This window comes from Dermochelys coriacea, chromosome 1 (genome assembly GCF_009764565.3).
Source record: "Dermochelys coriacea isolate rDerCor1 chromosome 1, rDerCor1.pri.v4, whole genome shotgun sequence".
NCBI lineage: Eukaryota > Metazoa > Chordata > Testudines > Dermochelyidae > Dermochelys > Dermochelys coriacea.
In genome coordinates, this window is record NC_050068.2 from 263,620,528 (window position 1) to 263,637,335 (window position 16,808).

The 16,808-nt window shown below is 40.8% G+C and overlaps 1 protein-coding gene across 11 annotated transcripts in view; it reads right to left on the reverse strand.

Annotated features, from left to right (window-relative positions):
* The window catches only part of LOC119849942 (activating transcription factor 7 interacting protein), a 181,503-nt gene that overhangs the window by 108,692 nt on the left and 56,003 nt on the right, over positions 1-16,808 (reverse strand). Inside the window, exons 1-2 of one of the 11 annotated variants that reach the window (XM_043502613.1) lie at positions 16,103-16,266; positions 15,850-15,879 (exon numbers count right to left, since the gene is read on the reverse strand). The exons of the other annotated variants lie outside the window; for them this stretch is intronic. Coding sequence (XP_043358548.1) covers positions 15,850-15,851 — 2 coding nt within the window. The 5' untranslated portion in view covers positions 15,852-15,879; positions 16,103-16,266. Of the gene's footprint in view, positions 1-15,849; positions 15,880-16,102; positions 16,267-16,808 lie in introns of those variants that run through there. 11 annotated transcript variants of the gene reach the window in all.

Genomic DNA, 16,808 nt, shown 5'->3' on the forward strand with positions numbered 1-16,808 from the left:
AGGGTATAATTTGACTAAGTGCTTTAAAAGTCTTATGGACAAGTCACTGGAGAAAATAGAGTGATTGCCCACTTTAGGATGGAACACTGAAATAGCAACCACATATACTTTGATGGAACTAACCACCAAACCTTTGAGTCTCAAGAATAAGTAGTAGTCCAGAATAAGCTGAAGTGAAGCACTGGTCAGTGATACCCCGTTCTGGTGAAAAAAGGGAGAGAAATGCCTCCATTTAGCAAGGTAAGTAGTTCTTAGTTCTTTAGCAAGGTAAGTAGAAAGTGGACCTCCTGAACATCTTTTGAACATCTTTCGAGCAAGTCTGCTCTCTAGTGTCTAGCCAGGAGGTTCCATGCAGTTAAGTGAAGTGATTGTACGCTTGGGTGGAGTGGGCAACCCTGATCCTGGAGATTAGGTCTGAGTCTAGTGGCAGTGAAATTTGAGATTTCACTGACAGCACCACAAGAGTGGAGAACCAGTGCTGACGAGCCCATGCTGGCGCTATACGTATGTCTCTGGCCTGGTCCTATCTTATATTTGGCAATATCCTGTGAATGAGTGGGACTGGTCAAAAAGCGTACAGAAGCCTGCTTGACCATGTCATTAAAAAGGCATCTTATGGAACCTGGATTGTGATCCTTAAGGGAGCAGAACTGCTGACACTTTCTGTATCTGGTCACATCTGGGCAAAGAGACCAGTCATGGTGACTCATTTATCTGCTAGGTCATTCTGTACATCTGGCAGCTAAGATGCTTCTAGATCTACTAAGATGGCAATACAGAGCTCCCAGAATAAAGTCATTTATTGACAGAGTGGCAAAGAGCTAGCTCCCTCCTGCTTGTTGAGGTTGTTTGTAAGGGCTAAAAGGCTGCTTCCCTGATCTGCAATAGAAATACCTGGCACATCAGTCTGACAACTTTCAGCTCTCTGACATTGATGTGTAAAGGACCATAGACCCTGTGTTTGTAGAGAACCCAGGTGGACTCTGTCACTAGCATGAGAGTAGGCTATAGGCAGGCAAAGAGAACATCTACAGATACGTTGGCTGGATCTGTCCACCAATCTAGGGAGGTGAGGGCATGGGTAGATCACCAAGTCTAACTGATGGAGACTTGGTAAGTAGGCCGATATCTGCCAGCCCCACAGAGTTCAGAGTTGCTTTCTGGCATATTGACCCATATAGGTTCAAGAAGCCATGTGACGCAGAAGCCTCAAACAGTTTCCTGCTGTTGTGACTGGGCAAGTCTTCAAATCTATAAAAAACAGTTATTAACCTTCCTAAACTGTTGCTCTTCAAGATGTGTTGCTCATATCCATTTCACGTTAGGTTAGGTGTGTGCATGCTGCATGCATCGTGCACCATTGCCGGACATTTTTCCCTCCATGGTACTCATTGGGCCAGCTCTAGCACCCTCTGGCGATGTGCACTCATGCACCAGTATAAGGGGCATTGTCAGCCACCAACCCTCTCAGTTCCTTACTGCAGGTCAACTCTGACAGAGGGATAGGAGCGAGTGCTGGGGAATGAACATGAGCAACACATCTCAAAGAACAACAGTTACGGAAGGTTAGTAACTGTTTTTTCTTCAAGTGCTTGCTCATGTCCATTCCACGTTAGGTGACTCACAAGCAGTACCTTAGGAGCTGGGCTCAGAGTTCACAGACATGCTGACTGCAACACTGCTCTTCTGAATTTGGTGTCATCTCAAGTTTGTTGCGTGATGGCACAGTGGGATGCAAAGGTATGCACCAAAGACCACGTTGATGCCCAGCGATGTCTTGGATTGGGACATGTGCAAGGAAAGCCTTTGAAGAGGCATGAGATCTCACCGAGTCAGTGGTTAGAATAGCCAGAGGTGTGACGTTCACCTGCTTGAAGCAATCCTGAATACAGGAGATTATCCAGGACGAGATCCTCTGGGCTGATCCTGGAAGCCCTTTCATCCTTTCCACTACCACTACAAAGAGCTTGGTTTGCGAAAGGGTTTAATCCTCTCAGTATAGAGGGCAAGGGCACACCTAACCTCCAGTGAGTGCAGTCACCACTCCTCAGAGTTCTTGTGAGGCTTCAGGAAGCAGACAGCAAGAAAATAGCCTAGTTGCTACAGAATTATGAAAACACCTTTTGCAGGAAAGTTGGATGGGGGCACAGTTGGACCTTATCCTTGAAGAATACCGTGTATGGTGGTTTTGATGTTAAGGCCCTGATTTCAGAACCCCTTCTAGCTGAGATGATTGCTACCAGGAAGGCGACTTTCCAGAAGTAGGGGAAGTAGGGGACACAACATTAGCAGTTCGAAGGGAGGGCCCGTGAGCCTTGACAAAAGCAGGTTTAAGTCCCAAGGAGGGAAAGGCTCATGGATCTGAGGATAGTCTCTCTCCAGGCCTTTGAAAAACTGGACCGTCATCTTGTGAGAGAACTGTACAGACTTGCTGTTCACAGGCAGGTGGAAGGCTGAGATTGCATCCAAGTACACTTTGATAGACGCATGGGCCAGACCTCGCTGCTTCAGATGGAGCAACCATCTGAACTACTACTGAATTAATATCAACTATTTTTCAATGGAGCAAAATAACCTGAAGGGAAAACTGGGTCAGAGAAAGGCCTCAATGCGACGCCCTATCGAGAAGCATTTCCATTTGGCCAGGTAGATACTCCTAGTGGATGCCTTTCTGCTATCTAGCAAGACCTGTTTAACTTGGTCCAAACAGGCCTGCTCCTCTGGTTTCAAACCATGTAACATCCACACAGTTAGGTTAAGGAAGGCGAGGTTCGGGTGACACAATTGGCCATGGTCTTGCAAGATCTATTGCAGCCAGAATGTCAATAATACTCTTGGATGATTCCCTAAAATCCTCAATCTCTAGTCCCAGGTGAGTTGCTACCCGCTGCAAAACATCCTGATGGACCCTGAAGTCGTCCTACAGAAGGGAGGTACTTTGTCCAGAGACAGCCTCATCTGGGGAGGAGGCGGTGGCTTGCACTGGAGAAGGCGCTCCTTCTCTTCCTGAGCCTCAACAACATCCATGGAAGCCACATCCTGAACATTGGTACTGAGGTTGGTACCGGAGTCGGTGTCCGGTGCTGAGTGGGAAGGGGCGGTAGTCTGCATCTAGGAAGCCACCAAGTATGATCAAGGACATGGTACTGGTGGAAAACCCATGGGGTTCCAGTGGCCATTGACCCATTGGCCTGGTGCCGGCAGGGGACCCGCACCAAGGTCCAAAAGTTCATAGATTGGGTACTGGTGGTGGTCCTTAGGCTGAACGTATAGTTCCCCTTTGGACTCATATTAAGAGTCCTCCCTCCATGACCATGGTGGAGCAGTGTCACGCTCCATTCAGTGCCGGGAGGCTGGGGATGAGCAGCAGACCAGAGATGGCTGCAACAACGGTATCATGGTCTGCTTGCCCCTAGAAGGTCCTGGGAAGGAGCTCTTAGCACCATGCTCCTTCCTGCTCATGGACACTGGAGCCGCTGGCTGTTCCCTCAGAGTTGGGGGGGGGGGCAGGGGGACCAGAAGCAAAAGTAAATCTCTAGCCAGCGCAAAGGCCTCCAGGGTCAATGGAACCATCAGACAGCTGGTGCCACAGTGGCTTCTGAGTGTTAGAGAATCTCACTCCGGACTCACCGCTCTGGGCAGAGTTGATGGTGCCATCATAGGATTGAGTGTGGAGGAATGGCCTGACATTGGTTGCACACCGCTGCCGTCCCCATGCTTGTCCTTCTTCTGCACTGGTGAGTGCCCGCTGTCAGCATGCTGCTTTTTGTGCTTCTTCCTCGGCACTGGGAATGATGACTAGTATCAGTAGTTAAACAAATTATGAAACAATCCCCCCCCCCCAAAAAAAAAAACACTGAGAAGGTGCCTTCCTGAAGCAAGAGGGATCGTTCCAGCAACTGCACCAGACAATTACAAGGAATGAGAGGGTGCGTGGTTGGCAGGCCCTTATACTGGCACAAGAGCATGCAGCACCAGAGGGCGCTAAAGCCTGCCCGACGGATACCTCTGAAGGAAAAATCTCAGGCAATGGTGCACGTGGCATGCATGCCCTTAGCCTAATGTAGAACAGACATGAGCAAGCACTCAAAGAAGAATTGATCAAGTTGTCTAGAACCTGTACTGCAGAAGAAAGGGGCCGTACAGGATCCATCTCAATCCAGGGCCTATGAACTTTATCTTCTGGACCGGAGAGAGGGGAAATTTTTCTGTGCTGATTAACAGTCCTAGAGCACTGACTTTCACTGGATCAGGGTAACACTGCTCTGCATTTGCAGTTTGGACTGGACTTTGACAAGCCAGTTATCTAGGCAGGGGTAAACCAGCACTATCCATCTTAAGAGGAATATAGCTACTATTGCCATAACCTTTGTAAAGACCATGGGAGTTGCTGACAGGCCGAAAGGCAGCACAGTGAATTGGTAATTATTTTGATTTTCCAGAAATTGGAGATATTTCCTGTGATCTTGACTGACTGACTAACCTGAGGGCAGCATACCAGTCCCCAGGTTCAAGGGAAGGGATATCTGAAGCTTGGATGACCATACAAAACTTAATCCTTTTTAAGAATTTGTTGAGAAAATGCAGGTCTAAAATTGGTCTGAGACCTCCTTTCACTTTTGGGATTATGAAATATTGGGAATAAAGCCCCTTCCCTCTGAGGCCACATGGAACCTCCTCTATGACTCCTAAGTGAAAGAGTGATTGAACTTCCAGAATAAGGAGTTTGAGTGGTCCCTGATAACAGACAGGGAGGGAGGGAGGGAGGGGTGTAAGTAAACTGGAGTGCACATCCCACTTCCACAGTGCTTAAGACCCACTGGTTCTAAGTAATCTAGGACCAAGAACTGCGGAAGTGGGACAAACGGTTTGCAACCATGAGGGGGTTTGGGTCCGGAGAGATGGAGACTGGTATGTCAACTGTTGCATCAAAATGCCTGATTTGCAGTTCCCAGGTGTTTTGATGGGTCTGAAGTCGGAGCTAAAGCAGCAGGAGAGGGAGGCCTATGCCTATAACCCCAGACCTCTTTTTGATAGGTCCTGCTGACGAGGAGGAGCAAAATACTGAGCTACGGCCAATAGTGCTTCTTGATTGGGGCAGGTGTGTACAGACCTAAGGACTTCAGAATGGTTCTAGAGTTCTTAAGTCCATGGAACTCCCTGTTCGTCTGGTCCAAGAATAAAGAAAGATGCTTGAATGCCAAATCCTGAATAGTACTCTGGGCTTCATAGGAAAGACCGAATACTGGAGCCAGGATGATCTCTGCATGGTCACTGTGGAGGTCATGGTTCTAGCTGCCAGGTCTACGGTGTCCAGTCCCACACACACTGACATTCTTGTAACCGGTCTTCCCTCATTGATCATGCAAGAGAAGACCTGCCTAGTATTCTCTGGAAGCAGCTTCTTGAAATTTTTCCATGGAACCCCACAAATTAAAATTGTATTGTCCCAAAAGAGCCTACCGGTTAGCAATATGCTGCTTCAAAACTCCTGTAGAATAAATCTTTCTGCCAAATATGCGTAGCCTCTTCATATCTTTTGATGGGGGGGGGGGAAGAGTGCGCGCACAGGCAGGTGCCTCCATCATTCTCTTTCATTAGTCACTGTGACAACTAATAAGCCCAGAGGTGAGTAAGTTTAAAAGGTACTCAAACCCTTGGGAGAGTACACAATACTTTCTTTCTGCCCTTTTAGAGGTGGGAGGCAAAGAGAATGGAGTTTGCCATAAATAAAGCCTTTATTGGCTCTAGTATCACCTCATTAATTGGCAGAGCTACAATGGAGGGGACCACTGATGACAGCATGTAAACCAGGAGATGTGACTATTTGCTGACCTCTTTGGTCTGTACACCTAAGTCTGCATCTACTCTCAAGTTTTAACTCCTGATAAAAAACTTTGAAATCATCAAGAGGAGGTGAAGTCGTGCTGGACAAAATGGCCTTGTCTGGAGAGGACGAAGAGGAAGCCAAGACTGGAGGAGGCAGAATCTCTTCTATCAGCTGTTGCTCCGGGTCTGGAACCTCCTCTTGATTCTCTCTACCAGGCCCGGTGCTGGAGTCTGGGGACTGGGCCACTTGGTGTGCAGACTCATCCCTTCTAGATGAGGGCACTAAGTATGCATGCTGTGGGGAAGATCTGAAGCTGGGGGAAGCCCCCAGAGGTTCCGAAATGGCCACTGATACGGATCTTGGCCACAACTGTCCCAGCCACATTCCCATGGCAGGTTCCATTGAAGGGTCAAAGTAGTAGGTGGGAAGAGAGAATTTGTGCAGACTGGAAGGTCCTACTTTGGGGCTGCAATATTAAGATCGCACCTCCTAGTCTGACGATGAGTTCCCTTTTCCTACACCATGGCGGGCTAGATCCAGTTGGTGTTGGGAACCAATGCCAAGAGACTGGTGATGGAGGGAGCGATGCCTCATAGCAGGCTTCCCTTTGGATAGTTTTGAGGCACAATCTGTCCAGGAAGCAGGCAACTGCAGCACCAGAGGCTGAACTGCTGGTGGAAGTGGCAGCAGTGCCAAAGGACCAGACTCCAGCACCGAGAGGCAGAGCAGGTTTCTTGCTCCAGGGTGGTTGGCACAAAGATAGTATCTTGTTGTGGTTCTGAAAAAGCCGATGGTGCCCCTTGTGGAGCCAGAGTGGACTGTTGCAACTTAGGCACTGGAGGAATGTTTAGGTTTCAGGTGCACTCTACTTGACTCCTGCCTGACCATTTCTGAGACTTAGGCTATGTCTATTCTAAGGATCTTCTAGCAGCACAGCTATACCGCTACACAGCTATGCCATTGGAAGGTCTCCCATGTAGCCACTATTTGCCGGCAGGAGAGAGCTCTCCGGCCAGCACAATTAAACCACCCCAACAAGTAGCATTAGCTCCGTCCACACCAGAACTTTTGTTGGTGCTTTTTTTCCCACAACCCTGACCAACAATAGTGGCAGCATAGACAAAGCCTTAGAGAGTGGAGGCCTTTCCCTGGTTGGTGCCTCTGAAGAAGCTTTGTATTTCTTCCTCGATAAGGGTGAGGGAAAACGGTGCTGAGATTCTGCTAAAGCTGGAGGAGTGCTTCTCATTGACACTGCAGCACTCAGTACCGTGTCAGATGAGTTAACTGACAGTAGCCTAAACACCACCTCCATCAGCACGAATTTCAGCCGAGCTTCCCTATCCTTCTTTATCCTAGGTTTGAACTTCTCACAAATCCAGCACCAGTCCTTCACATGTACTTTCCCCCAGCCCTTCAAATAGCTATTTTGTGGGTCGCTCTGTAGCAGAGGCCTGGAACAAGAAGCACATGGCTTGAAACCTGGTGACCAGGGCATACCTGGGTACCATAGATTTTTAAAAAGAAAAAGAAAAGAAAAAGGGGGGTGGGGAGGAAGACAACAAATCCAAAAAGCTTGCATGGAAGGTATATAAAACTTTACTCTCATGAATACACTGCCAATAATAAGACTACTCATGTGCTTAATTTTGCTACAGAAAAGCTTCAAAAATAGACTCCAACAAGAAACTGCTGACCTTGAATTAATATGCAAACTAGGTACCATTAACTTGGGTTTGAATAGAGACTGGGAGTGGCCGACTCATTACACATATTGAATCTAAAGTTAAGTATCCTCACACCTTCTTGTCAACTGTCTAAATGGGCCATCTTGATTATCACTACAAAAGTTTTTTTCTCCTGCTGATAATAGCTCATCTTAACTAATTAGCCTCTCACAGTTTGTATGGCAACTTCCTACTTATCTGTATGTGTATATATATTTCTTCTTACTATATGTTCCATTCTATGCATCCGATCAAGTGAGCTGTAACCCACGAAAGCTTATGCTCTAATAAATTTGTTAGTCTCTAAGGTGCCACAAGTACTCCTGTTCCATGTGCTTAAATATAACCAGCTGCATTTGTGTTTGCAGCATCCAAGGCTCAAACTGCATTTCTATAAAAAAAATTCCCAGGGCATAAAAATCTGTCACTTCAAAATAATACTACTTCATTGTTAACAATGAAAAGTTTCATATAATTCAATACCTTAACTAAGTTTTCGAAAGTACCTAAGTTCCTTATCTACATATATATAAACTTATATGGTCCCATTATCATAGTATCCAAGCACCTCAATCTTTTTTAATGTATTTAACATTCAGAGGCAGGGATTATTATTGACAGGGATTCTAAGGCACAAAGACGCAAAATGACTTGTCCAAGGTCAAAGAAGTCTGTGGCAGAGCAAGAATTTTCCCAAGTCCAAGGCATCTTTTTCTAAATGATGTAGGAACACAAGCATTTCAGCTTTCTTGACTTGTGGAGGTTCAATAGACGGGAAGGTAGTGTTGATCAGAAGGGCTACTTGCTTATCAATTTAGGGTTTGAGTTTGTGTTGTTCTCACAGAATAATGTTAATGAGACTCTGGACTTGTCTTTTTTCATCTTAAATGAGCATTCTAAGTGTGATATTTCTTAGTAAAAAAATCTATGTAAATCTGAAATTCTACTAACTAGGAAATTAATTAAAGCAGCAGAAAACATTTACTTTAGCAATTAAAAACTATAAAATGGGAAGTAAAGAACTAACAACATGTAAATAAAATTTAAATTGTTTTAAAAAATAGACTTTTTAAATCATGTTTTAAAAACATTCTGCTCAAAAACACTCAAGGGATCTGTTATGATTCAAGACTTCAGGCATGCTTGGAAGAAAAAGAAAAGAAGAAGAAGAAGAAAAAAGTGGTACTGTAACTGGAAACTGCCTATGGAAATAAATGAGCTTTTCTCATTAATCCATTTAAAGCTGCTATGCTGCCTGCCTGGAATGCAACACCTTGTAATTTAACCAAACTGGATTTTCCCAATAAATATCAAGGTAGGTTCCAAGCCTACAGCCACTACATATTGTATTCGGTAATTGATAATACAAGTAACTTCCTGAAAGAAGATACAGTAGGACCTCAGAGTTACAAACACCTTGGGAAATGTTCGTAACTCTGAACAAAAAGTTTACAACCGAACATCGACTTAATACAGCTTTGAAACTTTACTATGCAGAAGAAAAATGCTGCTCTCTTTTTTTTTTAGTAGTTTATGTTTAACACAGTACTGTATTGGTTTTGATGGGGGTTTTTTTTGTTTGTTTGTTTGTTTGTCTCTGCTGCTGCCTAGTTGTGTACTTCCAGTTCCAAGTGAGGTGTCTGGTTGACTGGTCAGTTCATAATTCTGGTGTTCATAACTCTGAGGTTCTACTGTACAATAAAGAGAATTTTTTCCTCCCAACTGTTTTCCATTCACACTTACATTATTCATTATCACACTTCCTTTTTCTTTTTACTCTTTTCTACCTGCTAAACATTAGTCCTCATATCTGAGTAACCATTATTGCTTAGACAGCACTCTGATAGGCAAAACAGAAATACATGTTTTGTTTAATCTCTTAAACCCATATCCCGTATTTACACCAGGATCAGTATGTCAAAGAAGAACACCTGTAGATGATTAACTGCTGCTGCACTGCCAGCAGAGGGAGCAAGCACCCAAATTTTTATGATATCCATAAAATAGATGCTTTGAAATTTTTTTTTTTTTTTTTTTTTTTTTTTTTTTTAAGGAAAAAGTGTCTCCCTCATCAGATTATAACTATTTAAAGATAGACCAAATGACTTGTTAGTATCAAGTTATCTACATGTAGTGTGCAAAATCCCCTAAAATACATTTTATACAAGTATTTTTAATATGTAAATTAATAGATGCACATGAAAACATTTAAAACACTTCAAAAGCATGCGCTTTATAAACGAGCACACATCTTCTCCTTTCCCTCGCCACAACAGCTTCAAATGAGCTCAAGGCAAGTAATTTCACACCACTGGAGATGTTCATCTCCCCCTACCTATATAATGTAGAATATAAATTGCATTATTTATTGTGCTTATAGCTGTCCTGCAATAAAATTTTTAACAAGGAGATGTGTCTTGGAATAAAAATGTGCTTTATTGATTTAATTTAAATAATGGAATAATTCTAGGTTTGGCTAATCTGTCTAAGGAATTAAGCGAGTTTGAGAAGATAACAGAAGACCCTCCTACCAACTTGTAATGTGTAGATTGTAAGGGTCCTTTATAAATTTAAATTACTTCATTTCTCTTATTAGTTCATATGTAATCTCCAGGACCACAATGCAATAGGATTATACAAATGAATTTTTCTTGTGTGAACCTTTAATTAGAATGAAGTTTGCAACCACATACAGTAATTTACAAAACTAAAGTAAATACATCTGAATAGATGCATGAAATTTCAACTACAGTGTATACAGGAAAACAGTAGATCTCTGTTTTCAGATGCCTTTTGTAATGATAAACATACAACTGAAAAGCAAAGCATGTAAAATCAGAATTACCACCAATTTGTTTTGCTACCTATTCCTTAGTTGTCTAAATAATTAACGTGAAAAAGTATTTAATTTTTATTAATATGTATTTACTATATTATGCACAAAAAGGAAAGGTACTTCACTATTTTGCTTTTTTACAAGGCTACTGCACTTTGGCAACCAGCCACAGTAGAATGTAAATTATTTTTTTTCCTCTTTTTCTAAAATAAAGATGCATCTTCCAATACTTTTGTTGTTGTTGGCATTATGAGAACAGGTTTTATTTAAACCGTTTTTAATAGTTTACTTTGTGTCCAAAAATATATGATCTAAAGACCTTCCTAAAACCAAAACTTTAAATATAATTTTAAAATTATTCTAGAGGAAAAAACTTGTTTTTTTTTTAAAATAAAAATCCATCATTAGATGGTTATTTTAACTGACATGCAGATCTTTTACAGATTAAGTATTGCAGCCAAAGAACATTAAATAAAAGCTAGCACAAACGCTGAAAAGTTAAAATGAAAACTACATTTGGTTCATTAATTAAATATGATATATCACTGCACACAAGACCTAGAGCATAACTTCCAGCCATACCCACAAGGGAGCACACTGCAGCCATGTAACAGATCTCTTGTAGGCGCTGAGTGTGACAAGAAACAGCCAAAGCAATAAGGAAGTAGCAATCAACAGACTGGTTCATACAGGTTTGGTCACATCCGTGCAAGCCAATCAGCAGTCTTCTTTCACATATCTATTTGCCTTCCCTGACTAAAAGGGGGTAAGGAGGCCACATTTCAAAGAATAAATCTAGAAAAAGGTTACACTTATCAAGAAGTTGCCTGAGCAAAATATCTAAAACCATTGGTATTTTCAATGTACATAATTAAATATCCTAACGTGTCCATTTAAGTATTAATGCTTTGCTTAAGACTCTTCAAATGGTGTTTGAGTACTTCCACAATTCTTAATAATCATATGACCAATTCGCATCAAAGAAAGTATTGCCACAGGTGCCCAACCAAGCAAAAGATAACTTTTATAAATCAGGCATCTCTTATCTCAAAGGAAGGCATATGTACAGTGGTGCACAAAATTATTCCTGTATATAAATGGAAAATGTGCAAGGGGTTGAATTCTATACATAAACTTTTAAAAAAGTTTGCCTAGATGGCAATAATAATTACGAAACATCAACACGCACAAATATTGTATATATCTATTTAAATTCACTTACGACAATTCCCTTAGCCTTCTCTTTCATATTAAGCTTGAAAATCATATATAGTACTGTGCCAAATAGACAAACACCACCAAGAATATCTCTCCAATAATACCTGCAGATTTTTCTCCCTACTAAAAGGCAAAGGACCAACATTCGAACAGCCAGTGGCTATATGGTAAAACCAAAAATGTGCCAATGTATTTTTAACAATACATGAAGGACCCCTCCTTCAGCCAATTAGAGAGTTTTCCCTTTCCCTCCCTCAAGTCTTTTGCAGCAGAGATCACTGCTATGAAGCAAAAAAGGCAGGCATGAGCATAGCAGCTATGGATTAGCCTATAAACGTCTGCTCATATGAGCAGCTCAAGAGCTGCTCAAAAAGTTAGCCAATCAGCAGCCAGCTTTCTGAATCCTGCCTGGTAACAGGAGAGAGACAAAGAGAAGGTTATGGAAAGCAGTGAAACAAGTTGGGATTCAAACAGTGCACAATGGTTCTTTTCATAATATAGTCAATCTAGAATGGTGTTCACATAAAATTCCCCAACATGTGTATTAGCCAAAACCACTATAACCATAAAAACACTTGCCAAAGAGCAAGAACTATGTGGAGGAAATAAAGATGGTTTTCTCATGTAAATCAGCGTCGTTCATAGTTATCCAGATATGCAAATCTAGTTAGCATTTGGCATAGTCAGTCAAAGAAATAAGAAGAGCAACTGATCAGGGCACTTTGTTCTAGGTGCAGAGTCCAAGATTCCAAAGTACAGAATGAAAGAACTGCATGGAACCTGCATTTCTAAAAAAATGGTTCTTAAAACTCAGTTTTCAAGCTGGAATGAACTGCAACAACAAGTTAAAATAACTGGCAATAATTGTAAAAATTCATAGAAAACAATTATATCCTTATACACAAAAGAAAAAAAAAAACACAGTTTTCATGTGAATCAATCTGCAAGAGGACAGACGCTAAGATGTTCTGCACCAGTGATACGTTTGGATACCGCTAACGTATATTTTCTTAAGTCTACCTTATCTGATTGCAGTTTAAATCGTAAAGTGTGCAATATACAAATCACCACTTATTTGGAGTCTTTCACAACTATATCTACTTGTAAAATGTAACAAACAGGATTGTCATATAATAGATTGGCAGCCACAAATATAATTTATCTCTGCTACATGTTACAGAAGTTTTTGAGTTCTCCCCTTTAAAGCTAAAATTGTGAGTGTTAGCTGAACAGTATCAATTAAACGTGTACATCAATTTTAGGGTGAGAATTTCTTACAGCATTTATATCAGTTTGCTCTATTTTCTAATAAGCATATTAACAGATTAAATATGGGACCATTCTAAACCTACTACACTATTTTTTTCTTTGCTATTTATCAAATTGACCTTTCAATGAAATGGTTAAGCAGTAAACAAGTTCATAAACAAACAGCCTTTCCCCCTTTTAGCACAGAGAAGCGTTGTAATTTTTCAAACATACCCAAGAGGGAGCCTGGTGCAGCAATGCTCTTAGTTTACATAATCTCCCCATACGAAAAATAAATCAGCAGTTGCTTCATTGTTATTGTACTGGGAAAGAATTCAAATACCTTATCTGATTGGCTCAAATCAGCAGTTGCCTGACACCCAATCAGATATCAGCTCCTCAAATCCTGCCCAGCAACAAAGGAAGCACATGAGGGTATTACCAAGAATCTAGACAGGGCGTGAAAACAAATAAGGCTGAACTATTGTACATAGGAATTACATTTTAACCAACATAAACAGATTCCCAAATAAGTGCTAAACCATCTAAGCAGAAGCCCTTTTTCTGGTCTGAATGAAACAACTGAAGCTTCACAACAGAACAAGATGATGACTGTAGCGAACAGGACATTTACAGTCTCAGTAAAGATACTGCATTTTACACCTACAGATCCTTATAGGCTAAATTGGAGCAGGACATATCCTAAGGCTACAAACTTTCACTATGTAGTTATTAGTTTTTTAAAATGGTAAAAATAAACAAATAAATAAATAAATAAAAGATGAGTTTAAATACTGCAGTGGTTAACCCTTTCCCTCTTAGAATATTTCATAATGCGCACATTCTTCCCACTATTACAACAGACAATTCAAGCTCTGCTCCTCTTGTGAGACCAAAACCAAATTGAGACAATGGAGATAATCATTTTTTAATACGTGAGATTTTCTCTCAGACCACAATTCAGCAAAGCATGTAGCACATGTTTATGTCCATCCCTATGCAGGCCATGTCTACACTACTCCTTATGTTGGCAAAACTTGTCACTCAGGGGTGTGAAAAAACCACCCCTTGAGCAACATAAATTTCGCCAGCATATACACTCGTGTGCACAGCATCTCCCACCAACATAGTTAATGCTGCTAGTTTAGGTGGTTTTATTACATTGACAAGAGAGCTCTCTCCTGTAGGCACAGAGTGACTACACAAGTCATCTTACGATGGCACAGCAGTATCAACACAGTTGTGCCACAGTAAGCTTGCTAGCGTTTACATGGCCTCAGTGTGGCACTTCAGCAAACCACTTAAGCACATACTTTTAAGTGCATGCTTAAGCTGGGCCTTAGCGAACAGAACTTGAGTTCAAAATATTTTCACCTTTTCAATACCATTTCTATTTGAGAAACAGTTCCTCCATCCCCACCAAGGTAACAGTTCAGATTTTTCCTAATTTTTTGTGTCTTGCATCTCCTAGATGAGCTAAGCGGCTTAATGAACCTGTAACTATGACATTAATTTTAGAACTCTTCCTACATTACAGGGCAGCTGCTCTGTGTAGGTGCCTTTACTCAAATTAAATCTTTCGGCTTTACCCAAGCAATTCCACAGAGTTGAACCCAACTTGGTCCACTACTATTTGTCTTGACAGATGCTATAAGAAGTGGAAACAACATTCATTCCCAAAATATACACTTGTTTTTAAAGAGGAGGAGAGTGGTGGGTGGAGAGCATCTCTCCCAATAACTTCGTATTTTCATTAAAAATGCACATTCTAGTTAGCACCACAAAAACAATTCAGGTTTCAGAGTAGCAGCCATGTTAGTCTGTATTCGCAAAAAGAAAAGGAGTACTTGTGGCACCTTAGAGACTAACAAATTTATTTGAGCATAAGCTTTCGTGAGTTACAGCTCACTTCATCTGACGCATCCGATGAAGTGAGCTGTAGCTCACGAAAGCTTAAAAACAATTCAGGAGCTTAAAAGCGACCAGTTTGTTAACTTGTTAAATCAGATCCTCTCTCTCTCTGTCTCTCACACACACTCCTTTGTAATAAAATATAGACAGGAGCCTCAACTTGTTCTCAGAATTACATTATAATGCTTATTTGGATTATAAAAAGGTACAGTATTTCTTGAAGGGAATGTAGCCATATCAACAAGAGTCGTTAGTCTATTTTTTCTTTCTTCCTAGCACTACTATGGAGTTTAATCTTTACAGAAAATGCAAAACCTCAGCTTTCCATGAATTGCAACACCTCAAAGCCTTACGTATAAATATTGCTGCTGCCACACATTTGTAAAACAGCAGAAGCGAATGTTCTAACATGGTGACATTTACAGCCATCCAAATGAGAAAGCAAATATGTTTGTTTATAAATACAATTTGAGTTAACACAGTTTTAAGATGAGTTAGTACATTTTAAACACATCTGTGGTGTTGTATACGTCTTATTTGCACTTTTGACATAAACACAGGATTCATTACTACCACTCCCCATTTGACAACATAATTAAACAATATCAAGCGGAGTTAATTATGCAAAGGAAGTTGTTACATAATGTTACAACCCTTGTAGAACTGAAGACTATAGCTACTTCTGAAATCCCCAAATGAAATGAAATTATGCAACATGCACTAAAAAAATACAGATTGCACTCTTGAACTAATCATTCATATGCAAAGGGTAAAAAAAGTTTACAGCTACTACACAAAGAAAAAAACTTGAAAAGTATTTTTAAAAAAATCAATTCCGCTTTTCTTTTGAAGTTTTTCTATACATTACAAGAATATCGCCTAAACCACACCTATATTACGGAAGAAATGTACAGTGAATACTTACACAAAAACACATGAGGACTAAAGCTACAAGAGAATATTAACAGACATATGATTCACTATTCCAAGTTAGGCCTCTTCGCCGTAAGTATAAAATGTTCTGTTAGAGCCAACTCCGTATGCACTTTATCTCATGAAGAAAGAAAGGCATTTACACTTACATTTAGAATAGCTTTCTTCTAAATTAGTCCCTGTACTATGAAAAATGAAAAAGGAGTACTTGTGGTATCTTAGAGACTAACAAATTTCTTTGAGCATAAGCTTTCGTGAGCTACAGCTCACTCATCTGATGAAGTGAGCTGTAGCTCACGAAAGCTTATGCTCAAATAAATTTGTTAGTCTCTAAGGTGCCACAAGTACTCCTTTTCTTTTTGCGAATACAGACTAACAAGGCTGCTACTCTGAAACCTCTCCACGTACTATGTGCATCTAACTGTTGTGATGCAATTCTGACCTCTTAGCCTTTGCAACTGTGGCATCAGACAGCTCATCTCAGAAGAATCTGATGTCATTAACAGCAGCCCTCTGAGGTCACTTGTCAGACATAATGAAAGAAGGAAGTGAAGATGAAATGGCAAAAAACGGTAAAATAAGCAGGAGTAGCATTAAGAAATTGTTAAACTTACTATGTGTCATACAAACATTAATATTTTTAACTTTTCTTTTGGTAACCAAAAATGGCTATTTGAAAAATCTACATAAAAGAGCTTTTCAATTTCTCAAAAATGTGAACCTTAACATGCTGTTACTATACTAGGTTTGTTTTTCTCTAGGGAAGATTTGCTTTCTGCAGAGAGATGATGTACACCTGCTGGGGCTTGTTTTGTTTGTCTGCTTGCTTACTTACTACACCTAGTCACCTATGCACTGCCACAGATATAGGTCACTACTAAACACACCAAATCCATCAAATCTAATTCCAGGAGGCAAGACTTCTTGTTCCTTCAAAACTTGTTGACGTTTTATTTCCTGTAATTAAAATTTGATTAGAATACGGATTCCTTTTTTTAATTTTTTTTTTGGAGGGGAAGTCCATTTGTTTACTTTTACATTAAATAATGATAAAATCTTTTGTAAATGTAAAAAACATACCCAAAAAAGAGCCCCCTGCAGCCATGTT